This window comes from Bufo gargarizans, chromosome 3, assembly GCF_014858855.1.
Source record: "Bufo gargarizans isolate SCDJY-AF-19 chromosome 3, ASM1485885v1, whole genome shotgun sequence".
In the NCBI taxonomy this organism is placed as follows: domain Eukaryota; kingdom Metazoa; phylum Chordata; class Amphibia; order Anura; family Bufonidae; genus Bufo; species Bufo gargarizans.
The window spans coordinates 70,576,599-70,590,261 of record NC_058082.1 but is presented as its reverse complement, the minus strand read 5'-3'; the positions used below and the strand labels follow the sequence as shown (position 1 = coordinate 70,590,261).

General features: G+C 44.3%; 1 protein-coding gene across 1 annotated transcript in view; it reads right to left on the bottom strand.

Annotated features, from left to right (window-relative positions):
- ALG5 (ALG5 dolichyl-phosphate beta-glucosyltransferase) overlaps nt 1–13,663 on the bottom strand; it is a 36,323-nt gene that overhangs the window by 20,620 nt on the left and 2,040 nt on the right. The window contains exons 2-5 of the mRNA XM_044285282.1: nt 11,584–11,755; nt 10,650–10,696; nt 9,552–9,620; nt 2,764–2,856 (exon numbers count right to left, since the gene is read on the bottom strand). Of these exons, the coding sequence (XP_044141217.1) occupies nt 2,764–2,856; nt 9,552–9,620; nt 10,650–10,696; nt 11,584–11,755 (381 nt within the window). The remainder of the gene's footprint in view (nt 1–2,763; nt 2,857–9,551; nt 9,621–10,649; nt 10,697–11,583; nt 11,756–13,663) is intronic.

The window sequence follows — 13,663 nt, the reverse complement described above, 5'->3', positions numbered from 1 at the left end:
ACGTTTTTTCTACATACTTATACCTAACTATTGGGAACAACTGCTGTACATGTATAGTAGAAGCACGCAGGGGTTGTCTAACACCTCACTTGCCCAGTCAATAGCAGCCATGATGCTAAAGTGGTTGGGCATGTATAGGGATCCTTCTGTCCCCCGATCAGTCTCCCCGTGATCAGATGGGAAAACTCCCAGGGCTGCCAATGACAAGGTGTAATAGGACAATGGTAAAATGAATACACACTGCAATATAGAAGTATTTCAGTGCATTATATCATTGAACAATCAATCACAGGCTCGCTAGGATATGCCGGATAGGTATGGGTCCCACCTCTGGAATCTACTCCTAGCTCAAGAACGGGCACCTGAAAGTAAAGGAGAGCCCACTGCGCAAGGGCAGCCACCCTCTATGTATGGCAGTCGACTAGGAGTGAATGGAGAAGTTGCCATGAATGCGCGGTACGCTCCCCATTCACTTCTATGGGACTTCCCGAAAATAGCCGAGAACGCTCCCTCAGCTGTTTTCGGAACCAGGGCTGTGGAGTCGGTAGATAAATATGCTCCAACTCCAATTCCTCAGTTTTTGGTACTTTCGACTTCCCAACTCCTCTGTATTTAATATGCAAATGTATTTTATACATTCCTTGAAGGAAAGAAAGGCTACATACAGCTGTTCCACCAAGTTCTTCTAAGCTCTTATAGCAGAGAGGTAGTTGGCCAGAAGCTGCTGCCTTCTCCTTTGTGTGCTGATCTTCTGCTGAAGATAGGGCAGTGGGAGGATCCAGGAAGGGGCGTTTATTTTAAAACATGATTTTCCTAGTAGAATCCCATAGTCATGTTTAAAGTTTAAAGAGGACCTTTCATCAATTTAAATTTAATGAAATAACACTCCTACCTAATAGAGCGGCATCCACTGATGTTCCCCCTTTTTTTTTTAAATCGACCCCCGAATTCAATAATAGCCCGTTTCTTCTGCCGCCTCATATGTAATTGAGACAGACTTTTGTATGGGGCGTTGCTAAAGATTTTGCTGTGGCCGTGAGTGCTGTTCTCCCTGGCTGAGAGACGAGCGCTGCGATTGGCTGCGAGATTGGCAGCCAATCGCAGCACTCATCTCTCAGCCAGGGAGAACAGCACTCACGGCCACAGCAAAATCTTTAGCAACGCCCCATACAAAAGTCTGTCTCAATCGGGGGTCGATTTAAAAAAAAAAAAAAAAGGGGGAATATCAGTGGATGCCGCACTATTAGGTAGGAGTGTTATTTCATTAAATTTTAATTGATGAAAGATCCTCTTTAAGCTAACAATCTGCGTTTACAAGTTTTTATAGCCTTAGCTGAATGACAGCAGTTTTTCAAATGGTTTACAGCTTCAGTCGTGAACTATTGACCCTCCATTCCCTTGACTTATACAAGTGTCTAGTCCTGCAAAAAACATATTTACTTGATCAGTTATCAGTGAGAGGCTAGGCTAACCATGGGCGTTGCGTTCCCTGTAACATCGGAACACAACACAATGGGAAGTATAAGTATTGCCGCTCCTTAACTGTGCGTTGCGTGCCATATAGTGGAGCATATGAAAAGCATGCTTCTTCACGGTCACTTAACGTGTTCGTTTTGCGGTAACGTGACACACTGCATGCATTGGCCTTTATTCTTACAGTAGAGAAGGAATTAAAGGGAATCTGTCACCTGCTTTTAGCATTTTAAGCTTTCAACATTGCCATGTTCAATAAAAGTACCTTATTTCCTGCAGTGGTCTTCTTACTTTATTTCATTTTGTCATTTTGATTAAAAAAAGCTATTTTTCTGATCTGCTAATGAAGCTCCAAGGTGCCTAGAAGGGCGTTTTTTTTCTTCCCTCTCTGGAGCCCAGTGACGCCCCCCTGCAGTGCCCAGCCCGCCTTAATTTGAAGCCCAAGAACGCCTCCTGATCCTGAAATAACCTCCCACAGCCCCAGCAAACTGTTCCACCCCCTCGCCACGTCATCTTCTACCTTCAAGAAATGCCCCTTTCTTCTTCCTGTCGGCCGCCAGAAATCTTGAGCAAGCGCAGTACCGCCTGCGCAATCATCAAGCCCCTGAGGGAAACAGCCTCAAAAGTCTAACTGGGCATGCGCTAAGCCCAGTGACGTAATGTGAGCGCTGTTGCCTCAGGAGCTTGATGATCGTGCAGGCCGCAGGCGGTACTGCGCCTGCGCGAGATTTCTGATGGCCGACAAGAAGAAGAACGGGGTATTTCTTGAAGGTAGAAGATGACGTGGCGAGGGGGAGGAACCGTTTGCCGGGGCTGTGGGAGGTTATTTCAAGATCAGGAGGCGTTCTTGGGCTTCAAATCTGGGCGGGCTGGGCTCCAGAGAGGGGGGAGAAAAAAAAAACAAAAAAAAAAAAAAAAAAAAAAAAACGCCCCTCTCGGCACCTTGGAGCTTCATTAGCATATATCTGAAAAATAGCATTTTTTTAAAATCAAAATGACAAGCACGGCCACCACTGATGGATTGCAGGATGGTCGTAACCCTGGAAACGAGCCGTGTATAATGTGATGGAAAAATGAATCCAGCCAGCAAAAGGAAGCAATATGGATACTAATACATTATTAAGTGGCTTCTATTAACTTCCTCTACGTAATAAATGCCCTTTAAAGGTTGAAGCAGATGGTAGGAAGATGCCAAGGTGTTACAAAGTACTGTAGAACAGAGAGAAAAAAAAAAAAAAAAGGCTTGAATTTAAAGCTTGGGTAAAATATAGAAAATACACATTTGCGCACCATCCGGACAGCTCCACCTTTGCCTCGATTTTTCACCAATGTCAGCACCCGAACTTTATCGCTTCCATATTTCTTGGAATAGTTCAAGGCGACCTACACAGAAAAGGAAAAACACAAGATATGTTGGGGAATGTGACAGATTTCAGAAGTGGCGGAAAAAACAAAAGACAAAGCTGCTACAAAACAAAAAAAAAAAGGGTACATAGTTATTCTGTACAACTTTATACTTTACCAATCCTAAATCAGGCCTATTAACAATGTGAGGAGACAGCTCGTGGGTCTGTAGCCGGGAGCTCCTCGATGGGTCACAGAACGAATTACACCCGTTACAAGAGCAGTTTGTTACGTAGAGAAACAACAAGTTAAATTTCCAGTATCATAACAAGAGGGCTGAACACAGACAGAGCGCCAGCCGCAAAGCCATTAGAAGCGGACGCTGCACACTGTAGCCCCCTTAAAGGGTAATCAGAAACTGACGTTGTTCAAAACACATTTTTACGTAAAACTTTTTTTTATTTTTATCTTTTATTTATTTATTTTTAATCTATATTTAAACAAATCCTACAATTTTTACACAGGCCACCAAGTCTAAAGGGTCCATTCACACGTCCGTGGTGTATTGCGGATCCGCAATACACACGGCCGGCACCCACATAGAACTGCCTATTCTTGTCCGCAATTGCAGACAAGAATAGAACATGTTCTATTTTTTTAGGGAGCCGCGGACCGGAAGATCGGGACTGCGCTTCGGAAATGCGGATGCGGACCCCACACTGTGTGCAGTCCGCATCCATTTCCGCCCCATAGAGAATGAATCGATCCGGATTCGTTCCACAACATTGCGGAACGGATCCGGACCCATTCTACGGACGTGTGAATGGACCCAATACTGGGACACTTCCTGTTCTGTAGAGGTCAGTTTTCAGCAGTCAACTCACTATCATTACAGGCAGGTTCACAATGACAGATATTACCTATGCATAGATAAACACAGGATCCACAAATCACAATACCTAGGAGACTCTCCCATAGATGTCAATAAGGTCAGCTCCTGTCCATTGTGTCTATGACCGATGGCTGCTGTAAACCATCTCTCTAAACAGGAAGTCTTTATATATTAAAAGGCTTAGTGTCCAATGTGAAACTGCACAATTTTAGGATTTTTTTTTTTTTTAGAAGTTAGAAAATTTTAAAAAAATTACCAAAAACTCAAAAAATATACACACTACGTACAAACAGTTAGGGATATTTGGCTTTTGGGTGAAATTTATGGAAAACGTAAAACGTTCTCACTACAGTGATTTTATATCATGAAAGTAGGACATTTAAGTAGAAGCAGCAATGGTGATTTCCAACACCAGTGGTGGGTATATCCCCACAAGATATGTCAGTGTCTCAATAACTTGTTATGTGGCCTTCAGCATCTATCACAGCTTTACAACATCTCATGCTGATCACAAGTCGACTTATTGTCTGCTGAGGCATGGCATCCCACTCTTCTTGAAAGGTGGCCCTCAGGTCATTGAGGTTCTGGGGTACAGAGTTCAAAGCCTCTACACAGCAACTCAGCCAATCCCATAGGTTTTCAATGGGATTCAGGTCTGGAGAAAGTGCAGGCCACTCCATTTGAGGTCCCCCAGTCTCCAGCAGCCATTCCATAATGATGCGACCTCGATGAGGTGGTGCATTGTCATCCGTGAAGATGAAATTAGGCCTGTGCTGTTCATGCAGAGGCACAAGGACTGGATTAATGATGTTATTCAAGTAGTATGAGCTTATCACTGCACCATTCAGTGTAGGGCAGTTCTGTATTGACTAGACACACCTGCCCACACTGTAAGACCACCACCAAAGGCTTGTCTGTGGCTGATGCATAGTGCTCTCCTTGATGTCTCCAACATCGTTGGCGGCCATAATTTCTGCTCAGCGTGAATCGACTTTCAGCAGTGAACAGCACTGAGGCCCACTGGTCCCTTGTCCAGCATAGATGGTCCCTAGCCCATACAAGACGATGATGCCTGTGGTCAGGTACCCTTGCAGGTCGTCTAGCACGCAGACTATGCTGATGTAAACTGTTTTAAATGGTATCACCTCCCTTGAATGTGCCTGGAGTTGTGTGGTATTCATCATCCAGCTCCACAGGGCATTGTTTACAATCACACGGTCGTCAATGTGGCCAAAGGACATCCACTTCTATGCCTTTCTGTGACTCTTCCAGTCGCTCTGTTGCAACCTGCTGATGACCCTCTGTGACACTAAGCTCAGTGGCCACTTCCGTCTGAGAACATCCTGCTTGAAGCCTCACAATAGCGAGGTGCTGTGGACCAATTGTTAGGTGTCGTCTTGGTATCATGATGTCAAAATGTGAACAGCATGATGAGGAGGACTGTTTAACCCTTTCATGACCAAGGGTCAATTTTGCAAATCTGACATGTGTCACTTTTATGTAGTAATAACTTTGGAGCGCTTTTACTTATCCAAGCAATTCTGAGATTGTTTCCTCATGACACATTGTACTTCATGAGAGAGTCATAAATTTGAGTCAATATATTTCACCTTTATTTATGTAGAAAAATCCCATATTTACCATAAAATTTTGAAAAATTTGCAATTTTCTAAATTTTATTTCTCTGCTTTTAAAACAGAAAGTAATACCTCATAAAATATTTATTACTTAACAACCCAATATGTCTACTTTATGTTGGCATCATTTTGTAAATGTCATTTTTATTTTTTAGGACATTAGATAACTTATTATTTTAATAGCAATTCTTGAATTTTTAAGAAAATTTCCAAAACCCACTTTTTAAAAGGACCAGTTCAGGTCTGAAGTCACTTTTTGGGGCTTACATAGTAGAAACCCCCCTTAAGTGACCCCATTACAGAAACTAGACCCCCCCAAGTTACTCAAAACTGATTTTACAAACTTTGTTAATCCTTTAGATGTTCCACAAGAATTAAAGGGAAAATGGAGATGACATTTCTAAATTTAACTTTTTTGGCAAATATTCCATTTTTGGTTAACAGCAAAACAAAACTCAATTGTTTATTACCCCGATTGTGCTGGTTTACATTAACACCCCATGTGGTGGTAAACAGATGTAGGGGCACACGGCAGGGCACAGAAGAAAAGAAGTGCCATATGGTTTTTGGAAGGCATATTTTGTTGCACTGGTTTTTAGACACCATGTCCCATTTGAAGCCCCCCCGATGCACCTTACAGTAGAAACTCCCCAAAAAGTGACCCCATTTTGAAAACTAGGGGATAAGGTGCCAGTTTTATTGGTAATATTTTGGAGTAGATATGATTTTTAATTGCTCTATATTACATTTTTTGTGAAACATGGTAACCAAAAAATGGCTGTTTTGGCAAAGTTTCATCTGACAGGGTAGATCATGTGCTATTTTTATAGAGCAGGTTGTTACGGACGCAATTATATCAAATAGGTCTACTTTGTTTGTTTCAGTTTTACATAATAAAGCATTTTTGAAAAAAATAAAATTAAGTTTTTGCGTCTCCATTTTCTGAACACCATATTATTTTTTTCTGCTGATCGTCTTGTGCAGGGGCTCGTTTTTTGCAGGAAGAGTTGACGTTTTTATTCGTACCATTTTTGGGTACATATTTTTTGATCAGTCATTATTACACTTTATGGGGCAAGGTGACCAAAAAAAATATGTTGTTTTGGCACAGTTTTTATTTATTTATTTTTACAGCATTCACCTGAGGGGATAGGTCATGTGACATTTTTATAGAGCAGGTCGTTATGGATGTGGCAATACCTAATATGTATACTTTCTTATTTATTTACGTTTTACACAATAGCATTTTTTTCTACATAAAACAGGAAAGGATGTTTAATATAAAATATATATATTATTTTTTTTACATTTTATAGTACATTTTTCAGTACACTGCAATACTTGAGCATAATGCAGGCATCCCATTAGGCCATGGCAGGTCCTAACAGGTGTAATAATAATCTTTATCCCGAGCCAACATATTCTGCAGCACTACAATTAAGAAGATACAAGTGCAGACAATCCGAGAGGCATGACGATGACAGACCTGGGGTTAATTATGCTTCTGGCTGCCGTAACAACCCGAGACACGCAGTGATCATGTTGCATGGGGGATGATGGGTCATCTAAAGGGTTAGGCAGTAGGGATCGTATATTCTGCCAGCTGAATGGCTACAATGGTCATGTGGATGTATGGAACGTAGGATGATTGAATTGATTTGTCTCAACAACACCACAACTATTTTATCACAGATATATTAACGGGGTTGTCGGAGAGTTTAGGAGTCATTTATTATTTTTCTGGAGCAATGACACGCCATTAAAGGGAACCTGTCATCGACTTTAGGCCAAATGCACATGGCCGTGTTTCACTTGTATAGATCATACCAGTGCAATACTGGACTGCGGCGGCAGCAGGAAGCGCACGGCTTCATAGCAACCAATGACGCCGTGCGCTTCTGCTCTCAGCAGGAATCCAGCCCGTGTTACCACGGACCGCTCACGGCCGCGTGCATTCGGCCTTATGACAGAAACGCTGACAGTGACAGAAATGCTGATGTCAGCGGTGTGCCACTCCTGAGCTAAAAGTAAGTGGTTGCTTAGAACCAGCATCATAATCATTGCAGCCCAGGCCTTGAAAAGAGTCAAATCTACCTGAGAAGAGTCCTGGTTATTCATAATCTCCTGCTGTCTCTGCTGATGATTGGCAGTTCTCTCCTAGAGAGAAAACTAGGTAGAAGACTATCAGTCATCAGCAGGTGGGCGGGAGAGCAGGAATTCATGAATAACCAGGACTCTTCTCAGGTGGCCGGGACTCTTTTCCAGGCCCAGTCTGCAAGGATTGTGATGTTGGTTCTCGGCAACCATTTATTTTTAACTTATAAATGATAGACCGCTGAAATCATCTCACGTCTCTACTTTATACTGCCGTTAGTATGGGCTGCATAAAGTTGATGACAGGTTCCCTTTAAAGATGAGCAAATCGTCTTGTCTCAACAAGAGTTCTTCAGCCGCGAGGGACTGTCCTCACTGCTGAAGAAGCTCTCTGCACTCTGCTGCTGAATTGACAGGTCCACACATCTCGGCTGGCCCTGCCAATCTCACGCTTGCACCATTGCTCCATGCAGTAGCATAAGCGCAGAGGCTCTAGAGCAGCGGCTGTGCATGCGCTGCTACACTTCCTGCCAGCGGTGCATGAACAGTCGCTGCTCCAGAAGGACGAAAGCAAAGCCTCTGTACTTCCTCCACTACTTGGAGCAGCCGTGCAGCTGCAAGATTGGCAGGACCGGCCGAGATGTCTGGCCTGGTCAATCAAGCTGCAGGGAGCTTCTTCGGAAGTGAGGACAGTCCCTTGCAGCTGGGGAACTCTTGTGGATGAGACAAATCGATTCACTCATCTCTAATGGCATCTCATTGCTCCAGAAGCATAATAAATGACCTGTGGGGACCACCAGAGCATCGGTGCTGGAGTGGTGGGTGGGTATTTTTTTCGGGGCTTTTATAACATTTCCTGCAGCAACTATAAATTCTTAAACTCTCTGCCAACCCCTTTAATATATTAGTAATAATATAGTGGTGTTGTTAAGAAATCTGAAAGTCTAATTGTACTTTATTGGAAGAAAAGGCAATTTTTCCAGTGATCTCCTTAGATAAGCAGCACCAGAAATGTCCTATGTAAAAACAACATCAAAATCTTACAGCACATGTGTCAAACACAAGGCCTTGTTTTTTGTGGCCTGCCGGCGATATGGGCAGCTGATGAGAAATAAAGCCTGTAATACGTGTGAGTAGTGCTGCAGCAGAGCGACTCCTATGAGCAGCGCACTGTGGCAATGTACTCATTAACCCCCATGGATACCCACCAATTCTGCCCCGGGTGCTCAGCAATCAGTTTGACGCAGCTCCACCTCCACGCTAGGTGGTGGTAGCAGAGCTGGGGCTCAATGCGTTGCTGTGATTGCTGAGCGGCCAGGACGGGATTGGTGAGCACAGATCATTGCCGTGTGCCATTTTCTTTTTGTGCCCCCGTGGAGCAGAAGTGGAGAAGATAAATGCAACTTTCTGGGGACAATATGGCAGCAGATCCCCCAGGGTCAACATGGCAGCAGGCTCCCTGGTTTATTTAAAGGGGTATATATCCCATAGGGGGACATATTCCATTCTTCCCCCACTGAGATGAGCAAGGGCTTTTTCTGGACATCTGGAGAAGTACAGGGCTCTCCATGGGCATGCTAGACGGTGGCTTCCGCCTAACAGTGAGCCCGGTGAAGTCTCCACCTAGCAGTGTAAAAATGTAAACACAAAAGCCCTTGCCCTGCACGATACAGCGCAAGGCAAGGGAGAGCATCATGTCAGGGGGGCTGAGTGGGGGAAGAAGGGGATATGTCAAGGTTAACATCAGCCTTATGGTTGCCTTCAACGGGTTATAAATGTAACTACGCCTAACTGGCATAGTTACATTTATGCAGTAGCAGAATTACTAAAGGCCCTTTGAAGACAACCATAAGGCTGATGTGGCCCTCGGCAAAAATGTGTTTGACACCCCTTAAAGGAAAGTCTTCCAGAGCGAGGATTATAGTAGGCCAGATGTCAATTATGCTAAATTTCCAGTTCACAGTAAACTCTGCTGATCAGTTATCAATAGATCTACCGCTCAGATTTTTTAAGAAAAAAAAAACACTAACTAAATCGTCTAAATAAACCTTCCATACAACAGAATGGAGCACTGCCTGGCCACAAGCTGGCTATGACATATGTTATATTACCTGTGATGTTTTATCAGAACTCCCATCATCCACAACGATGACCTCATACTTAAAGGACGGACGTTGCCTCTGTAGAACAGTAAGAAGCACAATAACATTATTCCCTTCGGTTTATACACTGCAAAAATATTCCACATCAACCCAAAAATTATCATATAATGACCACTCCAGTAACCAGGACACCAGTGACAAATACCCAAGGCTTCATCCGGTTTCCTTCAGTTAGCTCGCACTGCTGAATGACTACAAAGCACGTGGGTCTGCTGAGCCGACAGTCACCATTACTAGACACTAAGGGATTGGCCTTACAGCAGCCCCTCATTATTGTAATAACATTACTGCCCCCTAGTGTTAGTTGGGACACATGCAGGCATCATCCATACGGCACCAAGGACTGGTAGCTGTATTCAAAATACAGGCAATGTTAACCTTTTATTTACCAATACGGGAAGCAGGAAATTGGCCATTACACCAAGGCAAATTTAACTGAAAACATTTGGTAAACCCAGCTACATTTAGAAAACAGCTCTAAGACTCCATGTAGATGCTACCATACAATGTCACTTTCCTTCAACCTCCCCTGACGTGTCTGTTTAGTAACCACTTGCATCGCCCTTGTAAGAACTATTCTAGAGCATCTATTCTTTATGACTATGTTGTGCCATTCCTCTATTATTCCTAAGAGAAATTTATAAATGAATTGCCAGCAAGTTAGAGGGGGTGTGGGGGGGGGGCAGTCTAAAACTGGCAGCACTCACTTGATAGCATCAGACTTTGCATGGACAACCCCCCTCCCCCCTCAAGCTGGTACCACCCAGATGGGCCCTTATTGCAAACGGCTATTTCTTTGTAACTTCTAGAAGGAATAATAGAGGAATGGCGCACAATAGAGTCATGAGAGTTGATGCTCCAGAATTACTATTACAAGTTGTTACTACAACGGGAATGTCAGGAGAGGTAACAGCTCCTCTTTCCGGGTGCCCATTCTAGTGGGTACCTGAAGAAGGTAGAAGGAGGCAAAAGGTTTAATAAACTATTGTAAAAAAGTGGTCGATATAAAAGGCTATGGGGTTTTATTTTTTTCTTATATGTATATACCTGTCTTTTCTCAAGAAATCCCAATGCCTCGTCCATCATAACCGGCACTGGAAGAAAGACAAACACAGTAACCAGTGGTTAAGATATAAGCAATGACATAAGTCGTGCACCTACCTCAACTCCAATCATTACTTATTTAGACATTGCTACGATATGCCACTAACCGGGGTGGACTAGGAACTTAAAGTGGCCATGGGGGGGGGGGGGGCACTAAGGGGGCAACATAACTGTAAATGGGGCTTAACTACTGTGTGGGGGCATTCTACTATGAAGGGGGCATTCTGACCATGAGTGCGGCACTAAGGGGGCATAATTACTGTGTGGGGGCACAAAGAGGGAATACATAATGTGTGGGGACATCCTACTGTATGAGCGCACTAATGGGTAGTCATTGCTGTATGAAGGCACTAAGGGGACTGAGCAAGATAGGGCGTGTATAGATATGCACGGGGGGGGGTTAGACGCATGGCTTAGTGTGAAAAAATTTTGGGCAGCAGCATGCTACGCTTGTGATCAAGCAGAGAAATTTAGTATTTGCACATGTATGTGTACATGCTAATCCATACAGCTGCCTCTAGATCTACATGGTGTCCACAGATGTAGTTCCTTACACATGAATACCCATATATACACACAGCATTGTCCTGCAGTCCCCAAATCCTGACTACGTGTACATGGGGTGGTTTCCTCCAGCTCAGTGGGTGTCTGATCAAACACAGCAACTAGGGATAAGAGAATCCACTTCAGATGAAACATCCGAAGTCAATTTGCATAAAGCATTGTTAGAATACTGTACGGAGCGAGCGCCCTGTACAGTATTAGAATGTATTGGCTCCGATTAGCCAAAGTTATTACTTCACGAAGTCGATTCGCTCATCCCTAACAGTAACGTGAAGATGCAGGACCCCTTTAAGCCCTGCCTTGTCGCACTTACACCGCTCTTCTTCGTTGTATGCGGGGACAACCACAGAGAGGTCTTTTTCGGGACGGTCATGAATACTTGGGAAAGGTTTCTTTTCTCCATTACTGGCAATAAAGAACTTCTCGGCCTCGTGGCGATGCAGATTTGGCATTTTCCTGGCTGTCACATGGGCTATAACTGCAACCTGGTAAGAGAGTGTTCAGACATTGCGTTAGATGGGAGCACTGGGTCACTGCATACAACACATAGCACGAAGAGCTGAGCTTGTCCACACACCGGGGTCACAGATGGCGGTAGTGTGTCACCCAACCAAGTATCATGTATTTCACTATGAATTGCTGCAGTTTGGCAATGTAGTTATTCGTTACTATTGTTGAGCGTGAATATTCTAATAGCAAATTTTTATTGCGAATAACTTAGAGAATTCGCGAAAATCTAGAATATTGTTCTATAGAGTCGTAATCGCGAATATTCTAGATTTTTGTTTATCAGTAACCTCCCTTCTTGCTTGTGGGCCAATGAGAAGGCTGCAATGTCTTTGTCTGAGCTCAGCAACATCCCTAGCAACCAATAGGAAAGTTACCCACCCCTTAGGCCCCATGCACACGGCCGTTGTTCCCAGCCGTGTGCGGGCCGTGGAACCGCGGCCTGGATCCCTCCTGAGAGCAGGAGCGCACGGCGTCACTGGTTGCTATGACGCCGTGCGCTCCCTGCTGCCGGCACAGTACAGTAATACACTGGTATAGATCATACCAGTGTATTACTGTATTGCAGCGGCAGCAGGGAGCGCACGGCGTCATAGCAACCAGTGACGCCGTGCGCTCCTGCTCTCAGGAGGGATCCAGGCCGCGGTTCCACGGCCCGCACACGGCTGTGAACAACGGCCGTGTGCATGGGGCCTTACTATATAAGAACCTCCCCAGCAGCCATTTCCTGCTGTTATTTTGCAGTTCTGACAGAGAGCAGTGACATTGCTGTGCTCTGTGCTTTCATCCGGATCCTATTCCTTATCCAATTACATTAGATAGTTACCGTAGTTATATAGATATTATAGATCGTTAGTGGGAGATAGTCAGTGTGGGTTAGATAGTGATATAGTGTAGCTGATAGGTATGGACAGCAGAATCTACAAGCTACAGACATGGTGCTGTGATGTCACAACAATACTTAGTGCACCAATCAGTAATATCTACTGTGACACAGTGAGGGGAATGGTCTGGGAAAACAGGTATTTTCCTCCCAGCGTGTGCTGCTGGGCCGATTTGCAGCCAGGTGGGGTCAAATACTGGACTGGATTTTAATTGCCGGCCCGAGTTTTTGGCAGCACCTGGCTGTCCTTAAATAGGCAGCTGGGCTCAGCAGCAGGATCTCTGTGTTGGGATCTGAGGCTTGGTGCCAGGTTGGAGGGCTGAGACCCGAGACCCATGGGCCGAGGAAACAGGCCCCCTAAAGCCTGCCGTGGACTGCTGGAGGCAGAACTGACATAAAGGTGACGTGTCTTATATGAACTTTCAAATTTGTGTGAAGTAACACCAAGATGTACTTTCCATTGTGTGTGAAGTAAACACCAAGACTGCAAAGTAACGCATTGTTTTGTGCATTTGCCTCAAGTGTTAATAAACACTGAAGTTTTGCGTTAAGAACTTGTCTTTTGCCTCTGTACTGCGTCCGCTTACCCCATCTACCAGAGCGAAACCCCACACTACTCAGACCTGATAAAACGTGAAGTTGCATGTATTGCACATCATTAGTGCCGATTTGTGCAATCGCGAAAATAATGACTGAAGATCACGAATATTATGCGAAAAATTCACTAAATATTGCGACAACGAATATTGCCTATGCCGCTCATCACTATTGGTTACACAGGTTTTACAGGCCAAATATGTTAAAATTGCATCAGACAACCATGGCCATTGGTCACGGGCACACTACGTTAAGTGTGAAGCCTGACACAAGCATCCCTGCTCCTGGGGAAAGCAGCATCACATATCCATGTAACGCTTCCAGGGTCCAAAACTGATGAGAGTGCAGCTCTCTGTTCTCGTAGACAGGGGTTCCAAATTGGGGACCCTTCTCCTCATGAAGTCCA